The sequence below is a fragment of the Pseudochaenichthys georgianus genome, chromosome 11, assembly GCF_902827115.2.
Source record: "Pseudochaenichthys georgianus chromosome 11, fPseGeo1.2, whole genome shotgun sequence".
NCBI classification, from domain to species: Eukaryota; Metazoa; Chordata; class Actinopteri; order Perciformes; family Channichthyidae; genus Pseudochaenichthys; species Pseudochaenichthys georgianus.
The window spans coordinates 26,899,239-26,922,626 of NC_047513.1; the positions used below are offsets into that span (position 1 = coordinate 26,899,239).

The window sequence follows — 23,388 nt, forward strand, 5'->3', positions numbered from 1 at the left end:
CCGCACACTTACCAGCCAGGACTCGCACTTAGCAATGGCTCCAATGACTCCAGAGTGGGCATTCTCATCTCTGCTCAGCTAAGAAGGTGCTACTAGTTCCTTGCTCCTTTTATGTGTTTATGTTTCCTTTTCTGAGACACATTATCAAAGGTTTTTATTTATGTCCGATAAAACCTGTAACCCTATTTGACTACTGTACAATTAAAAGGGAGGTTACGGAATGTTAAGCAGCAAATAACCTGATGAATTGGCTAAGGTATCTAGATATGCTAACATCGGCTAAAGTTAATGTTTGTTTGCTAACATTAGCATAATTAGCTAACACAAGCTAATGTTAGCCAACTCATAACTCATTATTTAGTAACTATATGTTACCAAGCTGAAACAAGTTACAGTTATACTGAAATATTAAGGTTGTTTGGTTGAAGTTAGACTTATTGGTAGAGTTTATGTGGCTCTTTAAAACTAATGAATGCTTGCTATTGTGAGCGTTTACTGTCCATATACATATTGTAGTTTATATAAAGTAACATTTTTACGTTCTAAAGTCATGGGAAAACGCCATTTGAAAAAAAATAAGACATGGATGAAAATGGGATTACCTTCCATTAAATCATGGAAGTTTACACTTTGCTATATTAGTGGTACTTCTACGTCAACCTCTTTCTCAAGTCAACAGTCTATTGATGAGAATAGAGTTGATGTCAAAGAGAGGCAATCTTCTTCTAAATTCATGCAGCGGCCAGAAATGACTCCATTACATTTTCTGGACGAGTAAAACAGTCAGCCAAAGTCACTGTTAGTAGCTTGTGACCACACACACCCTCTAACCAGATATATCTCCATGGTGGAAAGTGAATGTCCAGTCTTTGCAACAGTCTATTGAACAGAACTGAATTCCCGCAAAAAAGGGCAATGAAAAGGAAATTATTTTGTTGCAATGTGATGCTGGCTATAGACTGGAGATTCACAGGACACCCAGGTGTTTCTAACACACACATACTCACACAGTGCCAAACCATGTTGTTCCAAGAGAAAACCGTCAAACCAGCCAAACAACTACAGCCATAAACGTGTCACCATATCACCATAACTGAATCACACAAAAAGCACTCCACTTTGCTGTTTCTTTAACCAGGACCCCCAACATGACTATTGTTTGATTTGATTGTACATGTAATTATTATGAAGATTATTTTCTCTTTTATTTGATTCATAAATGGACAGCCTCTAAATAGGTAGAGATTGAAGGCCATTGTTGGAGAAACAGCATACTATATCTAAGGTAGATCTAGAACAGTCCGTAGTCCTAAAAGCAAGCGAGACACAGGTGTGAAGGGAGGGATTTAGCAGTGCTTTTTGCTCCTCTATCTATGCGTTACTCAAGTCCTGGCAGAAGCACACGAAAGCAGACGATGACAGTGGGTTGAGGTCTGTGATCTTACCTCAAAATCCAGCTCAGAGTACCGTACTCTTTTCCTCTGGAAGAGGAGGGGTGGGGGCAGGGGGAGAGAAGAAAGCATCAATGACCAACCCCTCCACCACTATTGCACTTAAGACCTCTCTATCTCAATGCATCTGTGGAACTCTAAGTGCCTTTGTTCAGCCACGAGAAGAAAGCTAATATGCATTGGCTGCCAAACACGACACAGACACCCGTACAAATGTCAAGGCAAAATACTAATTATTCAGTCTATTTGAACATAATGAGATTAGTGAAGTGGAATAACCCAGAATTAGAATGAAACAATAATTCCTTGGCTCACGATCTTTACAAAGCCAGCATAAATAAATCACCTGCTTTGCATTCTTTACGAAGAATGGTTTTCTTGCTCTAATCTCGTTTGGACCCCACCACTCTCCTCTTAAGTGCTTCGGCAGCTACAGCGATTGGCACACAAGCTGTGAACTGAACAGCTGCAGACATTTCCAACTCATCTGGCCCTGGCATCGCATTCCACCCCTGACTTCCTATGTGGCTCTCGCCGACTGCTACATTTGCATTTGGCAACGAGAGGAGCTGTTCTCCACACTTTGTTAAAAGCTGATCTAATGCTATGGCAGCCACGTTTTAAAAGGTAAACATATGCAAACAGATAGAGAGGTTAAGTGTTTCTCTTGAGGCATCCTTTACTACTCATATTACACAATGCATCGGGGTTCTCCGACAGATACATCCTTACCTTGCTTGGACAGAGAAATTCCGTGATTGAGTTTGCTTTGTAATATGGTAGACATGCAACATGCACATGTATCGTATGTTGCATGTTTTGGTGGGCACACACATAAAGCAGTCATTAACTCACTCATACAAAATTCAAGAGGAATCCCCCGACACTTTGCTATACAATGAAATGATGGTCCGATAGCCAATAGCACACTGCACTTAATGCAGATGATACCTTGTCCTCTACAGCTAACATTTAGTTGTAAGGAGATACAAATGTATCTTTGAATACTCCCTCCACTGGTTTCTATAGTTCGATAATAAACTAATATGCCCTGTGAACATTTCGTAAGCATAAGAGTTTAAATTTACAATCCTCTAACTGAAAATGGACAGTGAAATGAACACAGAGTGCATTTGCGTGGTCCCTCCATTAGGTATCACCGTGTTTGAATTGGGGAATAAAGCGCTGCTGTGATTTAATCTTGAGAGGCACGCTCTGATATCCGTCTCCAAATCAAGCATATTCAAACAGGGTGAAATTATAGCAGTAAATTACATCCCGCAGGTTTATCTGCAGATTCATTTTTTTGTATTTCTTGGTATTCATGAGTGTTCTCGTAGCTCTTCTGATTTGTTACAAGTTTTAATGACACATCCTTAACGTCCTCAGGCCTAAGTGAAGCATCTGCACTTTTTCGGTGAAAGTGTCGCTTCCATCTCTTTAATCAACAGTGCAAGATGCTATTTCGGGAAAGATGCAAAGTGTGTCTGTGTGTGTGTGTGTGTATGTGTGTTTATATGCCTGTTCCTGTGTTTGCGTCAGTGTGTGTGTGTGTACAATTAAGGTGGGCTGAAACATTCACCAGGGGTATTTCCTCTGATCCTGTCTGTCTCAGTCCATCTGCTGTACCACCTTGTACAGCTAGGAGGGGGTGTCACACACACACACACACACACACACACACACACACACACACACACACACACACACACACACACACACACACACACACACACACACACACACACACACACACACACACACACACACACACACACACACACACACACACACACACACACACACACACACACACACACACACACACACACACACAAAGCTGTCTTCCATTGAGAGAATAACTCATTTCAACGCTGATTGCCTCAGTCGGCAGCAATGAATACTACTCAGCTGAAAGAAGCAAACTTCATAGCACTAAAATCTTTCTTTAACTAAGTGACTTTGCATTTGATGTAAATGGTTTTATTTGGATTTTACTGTTAAAATAAAAGTATTTTCAATCCTTGCATTTACAGGATTACAGGTCCAACTAAGGAGTACTACAGAGCACGTTCCTCCCTTTGTCATTCTACCACCACAACTTCCCATACATAGCCACACCACCACCACTGCATCCATAACCGTCAACATCAACTGTGTGCTCAAGTGAAAGGTGAACATAGTGGCACCAACACTTGGAACCTCTCCTTCCCTCACCCCTCAACCTCTCACCCACCTCCAAGGATCCTGCTGAGTGGCTGCTGTTGGCATTGGTGCTGCCCAAGTTGCGTGGCAGGGTCCTGGTTCTCTCCACTGTGGGTCCCCCTGTCAGAATTTGTCTGACCGACGGCCTCTGGCCCTGCTTCAGCTGGAGCGAATGCCCATGGGAGTGCATGTGTCCTCCGTGGGAGTGTACAAGACCACCCGGAGCCATCATGTGGGCGTGCCCGTGGGGCATGGTTTTGATCGTCCCATAGGAGCGGTTGAGGTTCATGGCGATGTTCATGTCACCTACGCTAGACGGCACAAAATCCGCCGGGTACGCCTCACTCTCAGCTGGGTGGAGGGTCAGGGGTGAGGGAGGCGGGGGGAAGGGAGGATCCTCCACTGCGATGTTGAGGGGCTTGTCCTCGCCCCCCAGACCCAGGCCTCCTCCTTGAGAGCAGGGAGCTGGAGGTTTGAGACTAACCGTCCTACGAGGTAAGACCATGTAATCTCCCTCCCCACTTCCTCCGTTTACTCCGCTCCCACATCCACTGCCTCCACTACAGGCACTTCCGTCCTGGGAGGTGTTGGAGGAGGGGGGCGGTCGAGCCCACCCTAGGCCACTCTCGGTGCACAGGTAGATTGGAGCGCCGCTACGTTGCTGCCCATGCTGTCTCTGCTGATCGAGGTTCACGTCCTTCTTTAGGGGCGTCTCACTCAGCTCATTCAGGCCGCTCAGGGTTGGAACCTTGTGGAACAAAAACGTTTTAGTTTTCCTAATAATGTTATTTTCAACTTTAATAATTTCTTGTTGCTAGATTACATTTTCCATTATTTTTAAATGTAGTTTTGGGACTAGAAGAAGATCAGGCAATAGGTCAGTCAATGCAAACTTCAATCTTGTACCTGTACGATCAGGTTGGGAGGGGGGATGTTCCCGGGGAGGGAGCTGAAGTTGACCCCTTCCTGATGGGCTGCGAGCTTTGGATCCTCGTCATCATCATCCAGGGAGATGCGGGAAAGGGTGCCGGTGATGGTGGCCGGGTTACACGTGTTGACCTCCTTGAATATGACTAAGGTGCGAGGAGACAAGGGAAGCCATGGTAATACATAGAGTCGGGGAAAGGGGAGTTGGTAAAAGCAAAAGAAGAAGTGAAGAGTTAAAATAAGTGAGGTTAAGGAAGAGGCAAATGTTGAGGAAGCAGAACATTGAGAAGTATAAAGAGGAATGGAATGGAATGGAAATAAGTGGATACATGTTAAAAACAGATAGGTGAAACAGAAACATACATTAGGGTTTCGATAGTGAAGTTTGTTTGAATCTTTGATGTGACTGTGAGATATATTGCATATCCAAGAGAATGTCACTTCAGTTTTTGGTCTTATGCGGTTCGAAGTTACTAAGATGAGTTGTGTCTCAAAAACTGTGAGCTTAAAGTGTTGCTCCAACTAAAGTGTTGCCGGTGTGCCAACATTTTTATTAGCTTGGAGAAAGTGCAAAATGTGCATCCAAGGAAATGGAGCCAAATCCTCTATCCCTGCTATCTTGCTGCACAGTTTAGTATGCCCTGTGTGTGTGTGTGTGTGTGTGTGTGTGTGTGTGTGTGTGTGTGTGTGTGTGTGTGTGTGTGTGTGTGTGTGTGTGTGAGAGTCTGTATACCTATGTTCTGTAATGCATGGGCATCAACGTGTATTCCTGTATTAGCCCAGGGCCTGTTTTCATTTCATAAAACCGTAAATAAAAACTATTTATAGTGGATTTGGGTTAGCTTTCATGCAAGTTGTTGAGGAAGGGAAACTACAAACAATACTATATATTTCTAGAATAGCTACTCCAAAATTAACTATGACATGCTGATCAGAGACGATGCTTAATCACATCTGACATCCATCTATCATCACAATCAAACACAACTCAAACCGTTTTCAAGTTCATGCCAGATATCATGCTCATTCCGTCACCATCAGAGGAAAGGAAATGTACTTTTGTGGCCCCAAAATCCAATTCTTAACCAAAGCATATAGCACAGACCATGTTTGTGTAACCAGCATTGATGTGACAAAATGTTCAAAAGCACCACGTTTCATCAAAAATTGAGGACACTGGCTGAGTACAAAACATCACATTTTCTGTGTTTTACCGTCCTGTTAGTGCAACGTTATATGAAAGGACTTGACAAGGTTTTGCAAAATCTGATCCCTTCACATCTGCATCCAACAGTGGAGACCAACAGAATGGACTATAGACGAATCCGGCGGTAGTTTTACACCATTACTGCGGTGGCATGGTATTAATGTTGATTAATGTTGGGGGGGGGGGGGATTTATATTGTAATATTGGTATTTTGGCCAAAAAGTAAATAGCAAATAATGTTTGTGGGGGCTCTTTTTTTCTTGGCAGCTGATTGGTCCTCGGTTACTGAAAGTGAAATTGATTTAATTGAGCAGATGCTTGTGGTTTTTATCTGCCGTGTCGTTGCAGCTGATAACAGCAAAGCAAAGAAAAAACGAATAACAATTTCTTAAAACTTAGAATTCTTTATCAACAAGTCTGTTTACAAGAGAGGTACCACTGCAGTAATGTTGGATTTTCTACATCCCCGTACAATTGATGTTCGTCTATAGGAATTAGGTTGAGGGACAAACCAGGCAGTGTTAATAAGGTCAATCGTGTGCACAACTTACATGGGTGTCCTCTCTCTGCAAGGATGGAGGGGGAAAGTGATTGTGTTAATATTTCACAAACACAAAACATCGGGGTACATTTGTAACATATCCAAACACAAGACCAGCAGCGAGTGAAACAGGTCTTTACACACTGAGGAGTGTTATTATCATGCACAATTAAACACAGTCTCATTCAAACATATGCTCGCTGAACACACATTGGGCAGAATCAGTGTGATTGATAAGGAATAATAATTGGTGTGCAGCTGTGTGGACGTGTACTGCAGCACATCGTCTCCCGTCAGTCTATCAACATGCAAAGCAGCAAGCTACGTCGCAGCTCTCCATTGCCTCTCTGCAATGCTAATCCTGTGTTGGACAGCGGAGGAGACAAAGGGAGAAATGGAAAAGTAAATCATGTGGAAGGGAGAGCTTACCTGTTTGACATGCCAAGTCCACATCCTTCTCAAAATCCGTCTAAGAGGGAGGAAGGGGGGGAAGAGAGAGGAAATACAATGAGTGTCTTACATTCAACGTATTAATAGAGACACCAGCCAGATGAGCGATTGGATTTCAAATGGTTATGCTGTATCTAATGATGTTTTAATCGGACAGTTGAAAAAACGAAAGGATCTGTTGCTATGGTGACACTTTACAACCAAGTACATTACTATAGCCCCCTGTGAATGAGACGGTGCCTTAAGTCATACATGTTCAGTTTTCATCTGTTCAAAGTGAATTTTTCCAAGGCCTTTAAAAAAAAAAAAGAGCAGAGAATTATGCAAACACTGCTACTGTGTTCCTACTGTGTATCAGCGCACAGCAGCAGATCCAAATACAGTTCTGAAACAAGACGAGCAGAACCCAGTTTCTGCTTTTCCAACTATACGACTCAACAGTCACTTCGCTATCGTCTGAATGCAAACAGGGAGAGTCACTTACACTGCAGCTAAACTATTATCCGCTGGGCCAGTTGAAGCACAACTTTGCCGTCTTCCAGCCAAGCATTTGTCAGACTGGAAAAACATATTTTGTACCTTTACAATTCATTCACACCAGGGAACACAAACATCCACACAACACTGAGTTCAACCTGCACTCCGATTAACTTTTTATGTAGATAAGGTTCAAAATGTTTATTTGGTTTGTTCTCACTTGAGGAGAGCAGGGTGGCACTTCTCCTCTGGGTAAAGTAAAACTCCCAAAGACTGAGGGCGGTGGGTTGAATTAAAAAGTATTGTTTCTCGAATGGCTATCACTCAAGTTTTCCGAAACTTCAGTGAAAGTGAAGCTCATTGCCATGCAGGTGTGGTCCTCCCTCCTCTCACCAAAGAGCCTCCTCATGTCCTCGGTGGGATCCATTGACAAAAGCTTTTGTTTGGATAATAAACTAGACACTTTAGACATTTTGGGCACGCCACACAGGCAAAGAGAAGACGAAGAGGAGAATGAAAAACTGAAAGAGAGAAGGAGAGACTATGTGAAGGTCTCAGAGGAGCAGCAAAGCTCTTAGTACGCAAATCACCCGCAGCACTGTAAATGGGTCTCTACTAAATGGACGAATGAGGATATGAAATAAACCGCTCTCTCTTTCTCTCAGTCACTCTAGCATTCAAATTGAGAAAAACAAATCATCTTTATTTTTACTATAATACACTCTCTATAAAACCCTCAGGTTAAGTACAGTAAGTCAACAAACACTATAAGGGAACAACGTTTATTTTGCTCAGTCCTATTGAATGAAAAAACATCCAATAAATCCCAGCCTTCTGGGGAGGTTCCTACTGAAGTAATTGCAAAAGAAACCAAAATGTTCTTAATCAATTAAAAACACATATTGTCTGTATACCATGCTAAAGGAAAAGAGGGAGTTTATATTATACACCACAGCTATTCCTACGTAGATTTAAAGGTGGAATGTGTAATTAAAACAAAGCATAAATACAGGAAATATGGGAAAAGGCTAGCCTGGCACTTTCCAACAGGAAAATAATATGCCTACGAGCTTGCTACTAACACCACTTATAAGCATGTTATGTCTTGTGTGTCTATTTAAGATAAATAAAACATGTATAATTGCTACCTTGTGTTTTTACCAGGGTTTGTGTGGGACTATTTTCTGTCTGGGCGAAGTGACCCTACATCCACAGTACCCCCTTTAAAACCATAAAGTAACAATTCCAACTTCTGATTGTTTACAGATTAAACAAAATATAAAAAGTCCATGAGTGAGTTGAGCCATTTGTAGTCCTTGCACTAAGCTAAGCTAAAATACGCTATGCCAGTTATTGGCTATAGGTTTTATATTTAGCGTGAAAAACATATAAAAGGCTTCCATCTTCTCATTTACCTCCTAGAAAGGGGTCTTTTTCTAAATGTCTAACCATTCCTCTCATATCTGTTCCTAGTCATTGCAACATATTATTCTACAGATTCCACCTTTAATCCATCTATGGGCTTCACTATTCATAATGACAATGTCTTTTCTACGAGTGACATACTGGAAAGCTTCCGATGTGGTTGTGGTTGTGGGCGACGTGGTTATGGTTATGAGCGTGGTTGTGGTTGTGGTTGTTGTTCAGGATGGGGCTATGCTCGTGCGCATGGCTGTGCTCGAGCCCCTGGTTGTTGCTGCGGGGCAGACTGTGGTAACAGGCTTGTTGGCAGGCCTGGTGGCCCGCAGGTGGCAATTGCTGGTGGCAACTGGACAGGCACGGGGGGGTGCCGATACGCAGAGAGCCATACTGCTGCCCACTGAAGTTCACATTAGAGCAATTCTGATGGTGTAAAAGGAATGAATGAATACAAAAATAAAACGGAGATTAACTAATTAAACACTTTAACTGAAAAAGGCTTTTATACTGCTTTAATAAGAAGGTGTAGCTGCACTTCTACGTCTTATAATTTCTCTAAATGTCGGCGGTTTAACATTTAAATACTGACAATAGCAACGACCTGAGAGTAGTTATGATGGGGACATTGCATTACTGGTGGCTCCAAATTATCCTTCATAATTAATATTCTCAAGGGTATTGTGTTCATTAAACCGTCCATGCATATGTGCCGTCACTTTTAGACGAAACTTTACCAGCCGAGAAATAGTTGGCACAACAACGAGCTGTGTGTATGATAACAATACATTTAACCCAAAATCAAATAAGCTCAGTTAGACTGTAGATGTTCCTCTCGGTTATGAAAACAGAGAAAGAACATTTGTCATAATGGGTTCTCCGAGCAGAATGATGGCTCCAAAGTTTAATCTTGATAACCTCGGAGGGGCGTTCAGAAAGCCATAATCGTTACCGCAAACAGGTCTGAGGGAGAAATAAAGGGAATGGCGTGCGAGAGTCGCTCGTGCTCTCATAGTCGCAGTGTGACCGTGCTGACATTGGCGAGGCATTTCAAGTCTATATGATTTATAGCGCTATTAGCCAGATTTGGAACACGTACAATAACCTTACGGGAGCTCCGTGCTCTTCAAATACAGAGCAGGAAGTTTAGGTTCAAAGTAAATAAAAGTGCTGAAATGAATGTTTTGGTAATACACGAAATGCCACGAGCAATATATACATTTTCATCATGAATAAAATGCGAGCAACAAGAATATCAAAATGCAATTAAATTAATCCATGCAGGCTACTGTTACAGAAGTGGATTTTTTCGACAACATTTCATGTCCAGTTATGACACCACGGGATTTTTTAGGCTGGGAGGGAAATTGCATTTTCGAAGGTAAATGAAATTTTTTGGGGGAAATAAAAATGGTAGATGCATAACGCATAAACAATAATGACTTCCTTAAGGGAAAAAGTGAGAGCCAGGTATGAGTTTGAGCACAACAATCATGCTTCCTGTTATTGGAGCTGAAACTACAAAAGCTCCAGCATTAGTATGAAGCAAATGGATTGCAGTGCGGGATGAAATGAAATGGTATTCACCATGATCTGCACCTGTCCATTCTTGCAGGAGTCTGGGGAGTTTTCGCTGTCATCTTTACATCCCCCCATCCTACAGCGCACCGCATCCTGCACCTAAAGGCGTGGACAAGAGAAGAGGGGAACAAGGAGGATAAATACAGAGTGGGAGGGGAACAGAATAAGGGAGAGGAAGGATGCAAAGAAAATAAGTTTGCAGACATTTTACTTTTTTACTTAAAAGTTTGGCAAACGCTGGAACATGGGGAACACACTCCCTCAGACATGATCTATTCCTAGTCTTAATCACTGCAATGACAGATGTCCAGTGAATACTGCATTATGTGAAAAAGGCACAACAAAAGCTATATTCTATGCAAATAGCTCAGCCTTGTAGCTTATGTAATGTCAGTGCGGTATAGAAAGTACAAAGCAGTTCTTTAAAGTGGCGTATTTGAGCCTTGTGAGATCAGCGCCGCTCGGCCCAAATTAAAACCAGCAGCGTGGTTTATAGGATGTTCCCACCAATGGGCTTTTTGACTGCCGTCTTGTTGTTTTTTCTCTATCCTCCAAAGTACGGCATTCTAAGCAAACACACACTAGCCAGCCGTCAAAGGTCAGGTTCTTGTAACACAGCTCAAATCAAATAGATCCCTGCGCATCGTGTTTCACAACCGACTCTGAGATTCTTCCCCCCCCATCGGGCTCTGTATTATAGATACCCTGGTTACTTGCTGCGGAGCAACATCATTTCTCAATGTTGCCGCTGTCAAAGCCCATAAGAATCTCATGGGTGGAAATACAAGAGTGCTCGAGCAAGACGCTGCGCAAGAGAGAACGAGAGCATCTTCAATCTAGCTGGGTGGTCTCATCTGTGTGTGTGTGTGTGTGTGTGTGTGTGTGTGTGTGTGTGTGTCGCTACAAATGGAGTGGATTGGAGAAGAATCTATGTCTTATTAATACTGCATGGGCGAGTGTATTGCCTCCATTATTTCCTTCCATCCATCTCTTCTTTTTATGTCCATACTCATCCTTTGTGGCATTTGTTTCCTGTTCTCCCATGTGTGTGTGTGTGTGTGTGTGTGTGTGTGTGTGTGTGTGTGTGTGTGTGTGTGTGAAAAGCAGCTCATCCTGACATCAAAGTGAAGAGCTCCTCTATGTGTCCACACCTCTCTCCACCTTGCTCTCCATTTCCTCCTCCCTTACCATCATCCCCTGCTTCGCTTTTGAATCACGTCCCTTTCGCCATCTCTGCATGCAATTTGTCATCCACTCTCCTTCGTCCCCTTCCTCTCTACTCACTTAACTAAGTCCTTCCCTCAACCTCCCTCACATAATAGCTTCACATGTTTCCTCTCCTGCTGGCTCCTGACTGATCTGAGCAGGCTTACCCTGCCACCTCCTTCCTTTTATCCTCCGTTGTTCCCCTACATGCAACAGGCACTATCAGAGGGCGTGTTTTGAGTCTGTACTTAACTTCAAGTAGCATCACACTCTCAACTGCCTTCCCTCTTGTTTTGCAGCGTAATGCTTCCTCGTTTCCCCCCGTGTTCCTCCCCCTCGGTACAGCACTCCCCTCTGCCTGTTGTTCAGCAGCTACGGAGGATTTACGCAGGGGATTTTCATACACTTACAATAAATAATTCCTGGATTTACTGTACCCTGATCCCTGCCGCTTTTGTGATATTGATTTAATGCAGCTAAGCACACCGAGCATTTAGGAATTCACTTACACCATGAAGTGCATTCAATATCATAATGGTCTCTTGGATAAAGGCAAGGCTCTGTGTGGTGTACATGCATCAGCGACACATTTACAGTTATGGAAAAGCGATGACATTGTAAATTCATTAATTGAGTAACAGTTTTGATTTAGCCAGATGAAAAATGAGTGTGTGTAAATGTCTATCTCAAGGGCACGACTTCATGTATGTTGACAATGGGTTTAAAACCCAGCATCCCGGGACACACACACAAGCATGTGGCAAAAAGGAACTAGAGGGTATTAGTCGGGGACTTATCGTCTTATTTCATACACCATCTTACTAAGCTCCTTAAAGCAGCCTTGGATCAGATGGACAATACTGCACTATCATACTGCATTATGTAGAGGAATTGCCATAACACAGGACATCAATACTGGGCTAATCCCTCTTATGTCTGGTCCGCCTGTGTTCTGCAGAGACTTCAGACTGACCCGGAAACTAACGTGACATTTACGAACATGAATCGCACCTGTCAGAGGAAGTGAATGTCGCTGAGGTCACTGTGTGGTGCTGAATTAAAAATGGATGAACTCGAAATGTCTCGGATCCACACAGCTGCAGTGAGGAAAAACGAACTTACCTCTCGACGCATTGCACAGTGGACGGTGATGATGACGAAACCTTGGACGGAGTCAAAGACGGCAAAGAGGACCTGGAGGAGACAACAACATGTTTCCTTGTTAATTATGACACATTATATTATCATAGTGGTCCCAAAAAATGTAAAACAATTGCACCTGTTTAAAGTATTTTTTTTGTTTTCCATGGATTCCTCCCACAACACATACTATACAGAGTGTCACACAGGATATATATGATCTCATATCAATATTTGGTATAATTAATTAGAGTTTTTATCCATCACCGCTCTGACAGTTGCTATTTCCGACTTCTTTTCACCTGGGGTGAGAGCCAGAAAGTGTGTTGTGTTACCATGGCAACAAGAGACCTGAGCTGCCATTACCGTTTTTATCTGTGGTATTATTGAAAAGTTAACTTAGGATCTTGTTATGGTGATTTTATTCATTTATGCCTTTTTTCTCCCTGTTTTCATATATTTACGAACGGAATATAAAAATGCTGTTTAAGTAAATGCCTTGTTTTACGTTTTTCTGACAAGTTGAAAGATGAAAAATGCTCTGAAAAAAAGACACAAATACATCTTGTGTCACGCTTGAACTGTCTTTAAGGCACCCCAGGATGTTGCAGCACCCTTTTTTCAAACCCACCATATATTATCATATCCTGTGATGCTGCAGTGAAAGGACTCAGGGATCATTAGAGAAACACAGGAATTACATGAGTCAACCAAGCCATTCATAAATCAGTGCAGCCATTTATATTGTCATTCATAGGCTGTGTCTCTGATCATGGTCTTGACATAGTGGGATCGTTGGTTCATTGTTTTATATTTTTTCCAAAGTTGATCCTATTTTTTGGTTTATTTACACAATCATTCAGGATTAAAGGGGCCCCATTATGCTTTACTGGTGCTATAGTGTGTTTAGTGTTGTGTGCATGTTATCAGAGAGCAGATATAATACGGGAGTTTACCCAACAAAGCTGTATAAATAAACGTGTACCAATGAGTGAGCCTCTTTACAGTAAGTGATGGCAAACCTGCCTTGGCATACAGGGTACAGTGATGCGTAAGTGCTTTACAATTTGTGACAAATCTCAGTGCGCTGTGATAGGCGGCATCTAACTTGTTCAGGCAATAGGCAGGTGCATTCATATACAACAAATCACCACAGGTAAAAAGGTCACAGTGACTAGCCTTTTCCTGGCCTCAAGCGAGAACCAGGACTTGTTTCTGAAAAAGAAACCTAGTCTAACCCTCAGATTTTTAAGCAGGTTATTGACATGACGTTTAAAAGTAAGACAATCATCAAGCCAGATACCTAGGTATTTATAACAGCTAACCACTTCTAGTACTTGTCCTTGCATAGTAACAATATCTAAAACAGGCTCTGGTGTCTTTTTAGCTTTTGAAAATAGTATTACCTTGGTTTTATCAACATTTAAAAGAAGCTTAAGCTCAGCGAGCTGAGTCTGAATAATGTTAAAAACAGTCTGTAATTTAACACCAGCCTCCTGAATGGAGGGACCTGCTGCACAGTACATCACGGTATCATCCGCATAGAAATGTAAAGTAGCTTCATCCACATTTTCACCTAAACTGTTGATATATACAGTATGGAAAATAAAAGTGGACCTAAAACAGAACCTTGAGGAACACCATTAGCAATGTTTAACCACTCAGAAGACAGCCCATCAAAGTGAACACATTGGGACCTTTCAGAGAGGTAGTTCACAAATCACCCCACTGTATGGCTCAATATGCCAATACTGAGTAGCCTCTGCTTTAAGATGCGATGATCGATGGTATCAAACGCTTTGGAAAGGTCAATAAACAGAGCTGCACAACTCTGCTTATTATCTAAAATACTCGTAATGTCATTTACCACTTTCATTGTCGCAGTGATGGTGCTATGTTGCTTTCTGAAGCCTGACTGATGTTTAGACAGGATGTCATTTTTACATTTGCATAATAGGGCCCCTTTAATGTGATAAAGTTCAAAAAGCATACCTCCCCCTATTTGATGCCATTCACCAATGTAAAGCCACCTTTTCTATAGTGCAGCAATTGTCTTAGTGATACAGTGTGTAAGGGTATTGCTGAGAAATATCACCTGGAAAAGTGTGGAGCGCCGGTCAGTTATGGCCAGCACTGCTGACATCCAGGTTAATGCTAACAGGGGGAGAACTACGCAGGAGCTCCACAGAGACGCCCTGTCAGAGAAAGAGAAAGAAAGGCAGACACAGAGAGGGTGGGGGGTAGGGAGAGGAAACAAGGAGAAGGTACAAGGGGTTCAGTCTCAAACCAGACCAGCCATCTTTGGTAAGTCACACAATTCCACTTCTCACACACACAGATCAGTCAGAGGTTCAGTGGTGGGCAGTTTGTAGCTGATTGGCACACCGAGGTTTGCATAATATTCCAACTGAGCTGCGCTAGACGATGTGTAATCATGTGGATAGTTATGACACTGACAATTTCTCACAATGACAGGGTTGGTGTGCAGCAAGTGTCATGTTCGTGAAGTGAGAGGCAAAAGGCAGAGGGCCAAAAGGGAGGGAGAAGACAGGCCATTGACAAGTACTGACACAGGGCCCTTCTGAGGAGTACGTGTGTGTGTAGGAGTGTGTGTGTGTGTGTGTGTGTGTGTGTGTGTGTGTGTGTGTGTGTGTGTGTGTGTGTGCATGTGTAACTCTACAGAGTCAGACACCGATTTAAAATGTTCATGCCTTTCGAGCACATATTCCTTGTTCTACAAATGTCTGACTGACAGACAGCTCTGTTTAGCTGCACTGAGAGTGATGCAGGTCATTTCCAAAGCTATGATTAAAATAGAAAATCTAACTAAAACATGTCCTCTTGTTAACGTTTCCAGGTCTTTTTTTTTAAACCATAGTATATGGTTCAATTCCACGACATATTCTAAGAGGAAAGAAACACTCTAATTCTTCCAGTGTACCTCGTTGTAAATAATAAGTGTCTTTAATGAGATATTATTTTTAAGTGCTACAATGTCATTTGGGAGAAAGAAATATGGGGGATGCTTTTATCACAAAATTCAAATTGTCTCCATCTAGAAATAAATTCCCAAGTACTACTCTTTAAAGCTTTATCACTTAGGTATAAATAGACCCGGCTTACTATATAATAATACTAGAGAGAGTGAAGGCGTGTGTAATGTGAGAAACATTGAAGGTGAATTATTGTGTTTGAATGCTTTTTCAGTAAATTACAAATTATACCACACAGACTGTTTGATTATAGCTAGGATTTCTATAAACTCATTATTCTGAAGAACCCTCCAGCCAAAGTAGAATTTCACAAGCAGCAAGAAGAAATGCAGTAATGTGTGGTATAAATGAATTCTAATAATACAATATTATGCATTCAGCAAAAATGTAGGTGGATCTGAGATTGACAAAGATGGGTAAAAGAAAGTCGATAACGGCCCCGTGTTTCCCTATTGACAACAAGAGACTGATACAAACTTGTTACTGCAAATAGGCAATCTCATTCCATTAGTGTCCAATCATGCAACAACACAACTAAGATCAGAGCTCCTGCTTTAAACAGAGTGCTCCTCTAAAACAAACACAAAGCCGTAATGAAAGATTTGCACAAGGACGTAGTTAAATATGCAAAGGATGGTTTGCAAGCGAAAGACGGGAGGAGGGTCTTTCATTAACAGACTGGCTGCTCTGAACATTAGACCATGAATACAAAACAAAACTGTTCTCAAGGAAAGAAAATACATATAAATAAGGTATATTTTCTTATGAGACTATGTGGCAGCTGCTAACACGTTAACAACCTCTAGGACAGTGGTTCTCAACTGGTCAGGCCTCGGGACCCACTTTTTCCTTAGTCAATAGATCGCGACCCGACATTTTTAACCACTCAAATCTATTCAACAAAAAATCTTGCAGTAAAATATACTCTTTTCAGCATACAATATTAATTAAAGTGAAGTACAATGCATATATCCCTTATATCCCTTCACAGAACTAAAGTATGCTTTTAAATACGGTATAATGAGATGATGGAATCAAAGCTGAACTGCATAACATAAAAAGGCCCACTGAAAACCCAGCCCCAGAAGGGGGGTCTGGTGGGATTCTCCCCCAGGAGATTTTTTTAAATACTAACATATAAACTACCCATTCTGGTACACTCTGAGAAGAAAATAAATAAATCTATTACTACCCGACATATTAATAATATTTTATGCCATTGTTTGTTTTTCACTTAGTTATGACAGCTTGCTGCTCCTCACAGAGAGAAGAGCAAAGAGGAGATCGTCTGTGTGAATTACTTTAATTGTGGGTAAGGGTAGATAGCCCCCATTGTTCTGTGACCTGTCAATCATCAAACCGGGGGTCATATTTCATTATGTGTTCATTTGTATCTGAAGTTGTACCCATGGATGTATAAAGAGTAGTTCTACCGCAGTTATTCTCCGTGGGGACTTCCGGCAACAATCTATTCAACAAAAGATCGTGCAGTAAAATATACTCTTATCAGCATACAATATTAATTAAAGTGAAGTACAGTGCATATATCCCTTATATCCCTTCACAGAACTAAAGTATGCTTTTAAATAAGGTTTAATGAGATGATGGAATCAAAGCTGAACTGCATAACATAAAAAGGCCCACTGAAAACCCAGCCCCAGAAGGGGGGTCTGGGGGGATTCTCCCCCAGGAGATTTTTTTAAATACTAACATATAAACTACCCATTCTGGTACACTCTGAGAAGAAAATAAATAAATCTATTACTACCCGACATATTAATAATATTTTATGCCATTGTTTGTTTTTCACTTAGTTATGACAGCTTGCTGCTCCTCACAGAGAGAAGAGCAAAGAGGAGATCGTCTGTGTGAATTACTTTAATTGTGGGTAAGGGTAGATAGCCCCCATTGTTCTGTGACCTGTCAGTCATCAAACCGGGGGTCATATTTCATTATGTGTTCATTTGTATCTGAAGTTGTACCCATGGATGTATAAAGAGTAGTTCTACCGCAGTTATTCTCCGTGGGGACTTCCGGCAACAATCTATTCAACAAAAGATCGTGCAGTAAAATATACTCTTATCAGCATACAATATTAATTAAAGTGAAGTACAGTGCATCCATTCCTTATATCCCTTCACAGAACTAAAGTATGCTTTTAAATAAGGTTTAATGAGATGATGGAATCAAAGCTGAACTGCATAACATAAAAAGGCCCACTGAAAACCCAGCCCCAGAAGGGGGGTCTGGGGGGATTCTCCCCCAGGAGATTTTTTTAAATACTAACATATAAACTACCCATTCTGGTACACTCTGAGAAGAAAATAAATAAATCTATTACTACCCGACATATTAATAATATTTTATGCTATTGTTTGTTTTTCACTTTGTTCTGACAGCTTGCTGCTCCACACAGAGAGAAGAGCAAAGAGGATATCGTCTGTGTGAATTACTTTAATTGTGGGTAAGGTTAGCCCCCATTGTTCTGTGACCTGTCAATCATCAAACCGGGGTCATATTTCATTATGTGTTCATTTGTATCTGAAGTTGTACCCATGGATGTATAAAGAGTAGTTCTACCGCTAAGTTATTCTCCGTGGGGACTTCCGGCAACAATCTTGATTCTGATCACATGCCAGAAGACTCGGAAAAACATCAGCAAAGATGTTTTATTGAGAAGATGATCACTACGTGACAGAAGTTTTCAAAACCGTTCATGGTCTCCGGTACTTCCAGTCCAACGCCTACTGCATGCACAGCGTTAGAAAATCAGGCCTTCAAAATAAAAGTTTGACTTTTAATCCCCCCCAAAAAAAGAAATACATTTTTTTTTCCTTCACTCACACATCTGCGACCCACTTTTGGGTCGCGACCCACCAGTTGAGAACCACTGCTCTAGGAGATGCATACAGAGAAATGCATATAACACTAACCTCCATTTATTACATTTAGAAAATTGCACGATATTGATTTGCATCCTAATGAAACAGGTGTAGCAGTCAGAGGCTTTTTTAATAACCTTATATTAAATATAAAAGTAATAAACATTGATTGAGAAATGTTGTATTCAAACAGATTAATTCAAAATGTAGGCTGAGATATTTGGACCTTTAGTCCTTGATATGGAATTTAAAATTCAAAAATCACTGGATTATAGCATGTTTTCTCCGACCTTTTAAACTGCTAAAAGTAATTAATGTAATACTGATTCGACAAAGCGTCCCGCAGAGCCACAACATACTTAGAAACTCATTTCTCCAGCCGTGTAGCACTCTCTAGTTTGCACAGTATGTAAAGACATTTGATATTTTCAAATGCTTTGCCAGTTATTTGTATAGCACACAAAGGTACAACAACACATCTTAAAATGCCACACCGTAACTCCTGCCATTCTTCTGCCCTAACAAGTCAAGCCTCTACAATCCAGAACTACAAACAAGTTAAAACAATCTGATTTACAAACACTGCCTGACACAGGTCGGGTTGCATGACATCAGGAAAATCCACTTTGGATCAAGACATGCACTCATTAAATATCGGCGGCTTGTCGGACAAGTTTTTTTCCTTTAATTTGTTTGTTTTCCCTGAATGTCATCCTGCATTATTATCAACAGCCAGAGATTAGGATAAAGAAGGCAGAGAAGATGGTGCAGAGCAAGAGACAGAGAGAGGAATGGGGAGAGAGAAAAAGTAGAAAGATGAAGATGGACTAACATGGCGCTGCTGGCAGTCTGGCTGGACATAGCGGTGCTCGAGATCACGCCACACTTGGAGCATTTCAGGAGCAGTCGGCTACGCGCCTCCGCTGGGACACTTTAGGACATGTGCACAAAGACACACACAAACACACACAACCATGTGGGTGGGAGAAATGGGAGTGGGGTTGGGGGGAATGTGTGGAAACACAAGTGTCGGTAATGGCAACAGGTGAATGTGTAGGTTGCAAAAAAGAACCAAAAGAAAAGAAGTAAAAGTGGACACAACAAAGGGAGGGAGGAGAAAAGAAAAAAGGGGGAAGGGTAGGGAGAAAAAGAAAGAAAGGCAAATTAAAACCAGATCTTTAAAAAGTAGCAGAAATGAATAACAGTCAGAATACAAAGATTGACTCAGAGAAAGTGAGAGACGCACATTGCAATGTTACAGCAGAATAGTGTGGAATAACAGATTACAGTGACACAGACAGGAAATACACCAACTATGTTCTTCTACTGCTTGTGTAAGCAGGGCTGTGCACAATGGAGCTGTATCAGGGTGCAGAGGAAGAGAAAGACTTTGGCTGTTTACTTACAGTTGACTACTCAGGTGGAGAGAAACTGTGTATGTATTCGTGCTACGTGTGTGTGTATATATAGCGCGACTGGAGAATGATGGGGCCATGCTCGGGCTATGCTACATTAACGTCCCATCACAGCTCATTGCTTTAGCGCCAGCCATATCCCCACGGCTTCATAAGAAAATACATTACGCTAATGACAGTCTGTCCTGTTAGCAACACGAGCAACCACTGTGTGAAGTAGCACTGGGATATGTATGCGCTCCTAAAGCCCCTGTCACACTGTCCCGAAATTGACACCCGATGGACACACGAATATGGAATTGTGAATTTCGCACGAAGATGGCCCCGAACCACACACAAAGGCAACATTTACATTACATTTAAGACATACAACTGCAACGAAAGTAACACAAATAATTATGTTAAAGTACTATGATACTGTACTGATATCTTCAGACTTTGTTCTTTACTTTCTCCGTCTTTATATGTAGAAGATATTACGTTTTCTCCGTCATGTTCAACAACTTCCTGTCAACTCGCCTTCAAAATAATATATTATATCCTTTTCAGTTTCACAGAACACAAATTGGGTTATTTACATAATATATTTACATGATTTTGTTAACAACCCGATGGACACACGATAAAGGACATTTTCAAATTCGGCTGTGATCGTAGCAACATCGGGCCATTCGTGAGGGCATCTTAAGCCATCGTATGATCGCTGGTGGAGTTTCTCAGGCTCCAGCAGCAACTTCGTGAGCGGTGGCAAAATCTTTGGCATGCCAAAAAATAGCCGAAGGACCTTGCGAAGGTTCATTTTCGTGTTTAATTTGTGTGTCAATTTTGCCCTTCGTAAGGCCATCGTGAGGGCATCTTGTTATCATCGGTGCCATCGGGCATTCGCCCCGATCAGTGAGGGCGAATGCCCGATGGCACCGATGATAACACGAAGATGACACGATTTGACAAGATGCCCTCACGAGTGTCTTACGAAGTTGCCGCTCACGAAGTTGCTGCCGGAGCCTGAGAAACTCCACCGGCGGTCATACGATGGCTTAAGATACCCTCACGAATGGCCCGATGTTGTTACGATCACAGCCGAATTTGTACATTTCCTTTATCGTGTGTCCATCGAGTGTCAATTTCGGGACAGTGTGACAGGGGCTTAAACATGGACGTCTGAGAATCTGAGAGAGAGTGGGCTTATCGTTGGTATGTTTTGAAGTGGGGTCGCATTAAGTCATTAGTATCCATAGTCAGTCTAGTGCCTAATGTATATGGAGGTCTGTACGGTCCCAGTTTGAAGAAGCAGACAGTATGTAAGGAAAAGCAATGTTCTGCTGTGAAGGAGCGCTGCAGCATAAGAGATTTCAGCCACATAAAAGAAAGGCTCCCAACCCCTCAATAATAATATATATGTTTGAGTGCACGCTATATTGAGAGTACTTGAACCCTTTTACCCTGCCTGGAGACAGTCAATTTCAACAAGAAACTGAAGCTGCTATCTATGCTACTGTCACCAAAATCCTTTAAAAAAAAAACACGGGGGTTGCTGGTCCAACGCTAACTATTGTTGCTATAAGCACTTTGGTTAGACCAAAATCTGACAAAATGCAGACACACACTCTATGCATACATCTGTTGTGTTCTGTCACAGAGCAACAGATGTCTTTTTGCCAAATGTGACTGTATTTTATAATAAAATCACACAATAACACAGAACATCAGGCAGCGTGAGACCCAGAAACTCCAGTGTTGACATGGTAAAACTAGCATTTTATTTCAAGTAAGTTTAGTGGCTTTGGCGAGATAATTGGTAAGGTTGAGTGGTGAAAATATTCTAAATATATATCAAGAAAACCTTTTTTATTTATTTTGCCTTTTCTTTAGTTGGTTAAAAATACTGCTCTACTCCTGTTTGTTAACTCCTGCCTGCTTCCAAAACTAGGGCTCAGCCTACTTTCATGTACTGAAGGTTACACGCTAACTTCAGATAAAACCTCATACCACCTCACTTCAAATCAACAAAACTATATTTTTTATCATAAACAGAATACACCAAGGACTCGGCCTGTAACAAAGAAGAGTGCATCTGTTTATGTGTGTATGTTTGTAAACAACAACCGGTTTAATCTCCATTGATTCAAATGGAAACAAAAGCTAATCAACCCCTTGGAGAGACCATCAGTTTTATTAACCCTTTCAGCTATACACACATTATCAATTTCAATGTGTGCAAGAGACAGACATTGGAGGAATGAAAAGATAGAGAACAAAATACATGGACGTATGGAAATGAAAACATGGACTTGGCTGTGAGAGCTGCGGAAATCCCCACTCAAAGGATTAGTAAAGATGTGGGTGGATGCATAAGCATGTCTTTAATACTGTAGTATGTATGCATATACTGTAGTGTGTGTCTGCATTTTGTCTGATTTAGATTCAACCAACATAATCCTGTGTGTTTACGAAATATAATTAGAATTCCATCTGCCATTGATCCACATGGCCACCTATTCATCTCACATACAACTGAGAAAAGCAGACTTGGAAGTGATTGTGAAACACTAGATTTCACAGAGCAACAGAACACAACAGATGTCTTTTTGCCAACTTTGACTGTATTTTATAATAGTTTTTCTTGGGAGGCACAAGTGCACAAGTTTGTGCGTTCAGAGTCCTTTGAACGCAGTTTGTTGCATTACAAATATTGTCTCCCTGAGTTTGTGCCTGACAGAAGATGATATGTATTTAATGCAGCAAATTTGTAGTCATTCACCAAGAACAGTGGTTGAATGAGTAAGCGGTGTGTGTGTGTGTGTGTGTGTGTGTGTGTGTGTGTGTGTGTGTGTGTGTGTGTGTGTGTGTGTGTGTGTGTGTGTGTGTGTGAGAGGTGCAGACAGAGAGTTTAGGATGTTAACTTACCCCGCTCGCTGCTTTTTAGACTTGTCTGAGATGCCGTCTCGAGACATGAGCTTGTTAAAAACCACGATTCCAATGAGCATATTCACCTGAGAGAGACAGAGAGGACAGATTGATCAGGATTGCTAGAATGGATGCCAACATGCTCACATTTCTTTTCGCCTAATGTTTCCGTTGATTAAAGATGACTTTAATTGTACCACAGACTAAAAATGACAGTATCTTTGCTGTTATGGTACCAAAGCTTTCTTTCTCCAACAAAAACCAAGCTTTAAGCATATTACAAAAACATATATATTTCCAAAAACACAGCCTTCAGATAAAACATAATTTCGAACACTTAACTTCCGTTTCTCGACTTTGCATAGTACACTAATCTTATGTTCCTTAAAGGGTCCTATCACTTTTTTTTTTTACTACAAAATATTGTTCCTCTGCAGATTTGACAATAGAGAGGCGAAGTCCCTCCCTTTCCGGGGGACCTCCATGGGACCTTATTTCAGAAAAAGTATGTATTGAAGTCAATGGGGAGAGAAAGATTATCTTTCGATCCCGTTTGAATTGTGCCACGAATTACACATATGATGTTTGTC

At 41.4% G+C, this 23,388-nt stretch overlaps 1 protein-coding gene across 7 annotated transcripts in view; it reads right to left on the minus strand.

Annotated features, from left to right (window-relative positions):
• Positions 1-23,388, minus strand: part of adgrb2 (adhesion G protein-coupled receptor B2) — a 268,441-nt gene that overhangs the window by 19,292 nt on the left and 225,761 nt on the right. For 3 of the 7 annotated variants that reach the window (XM_071204891.1, XM_071204890.1, XM_034095059.1), the window contains exons 22-30: positions 22,799-22,884; positions 14,697-14,796; positions 12,584-12,655; positions 10,262-10,354; positions 6,761-6,800; positions 6,342-6,356; positions 4,563-4,729; positions 3,688-4,404; positions 1,446-1,481 (exon numbers count right to left, since the gene is read on the minus strand). In XM_071204891.1, coding sequence (XP_071060992.1) covers positions 1,446-1,481; positions 3,688-4,404; positions 4,563-4,729; positions 6,342-6,356; positions 6,761-6,800; positions 10,262-10,354; positions 12,584-12,655; positions 14,697-14,796; positions 22,799-22,884 — 1,326 coding nt within the window. The remainder of the gene's footprint in view (positions 1-1,445; positions 1,482-3,687; positions 4,405-4,562; positions 4,730-6,341; positions 6,357-6,760; positions 6,801-10,261; positions 10,355-12,583; positions 12,656-14,696; positions 14,797-22,798; positions 22,885-23,388) is intronic. The other 4 variants (XM_071204887.1, XM_071204889.1, XM_071204888.1 and 1 more) reach the window with 4 other exon arrangements.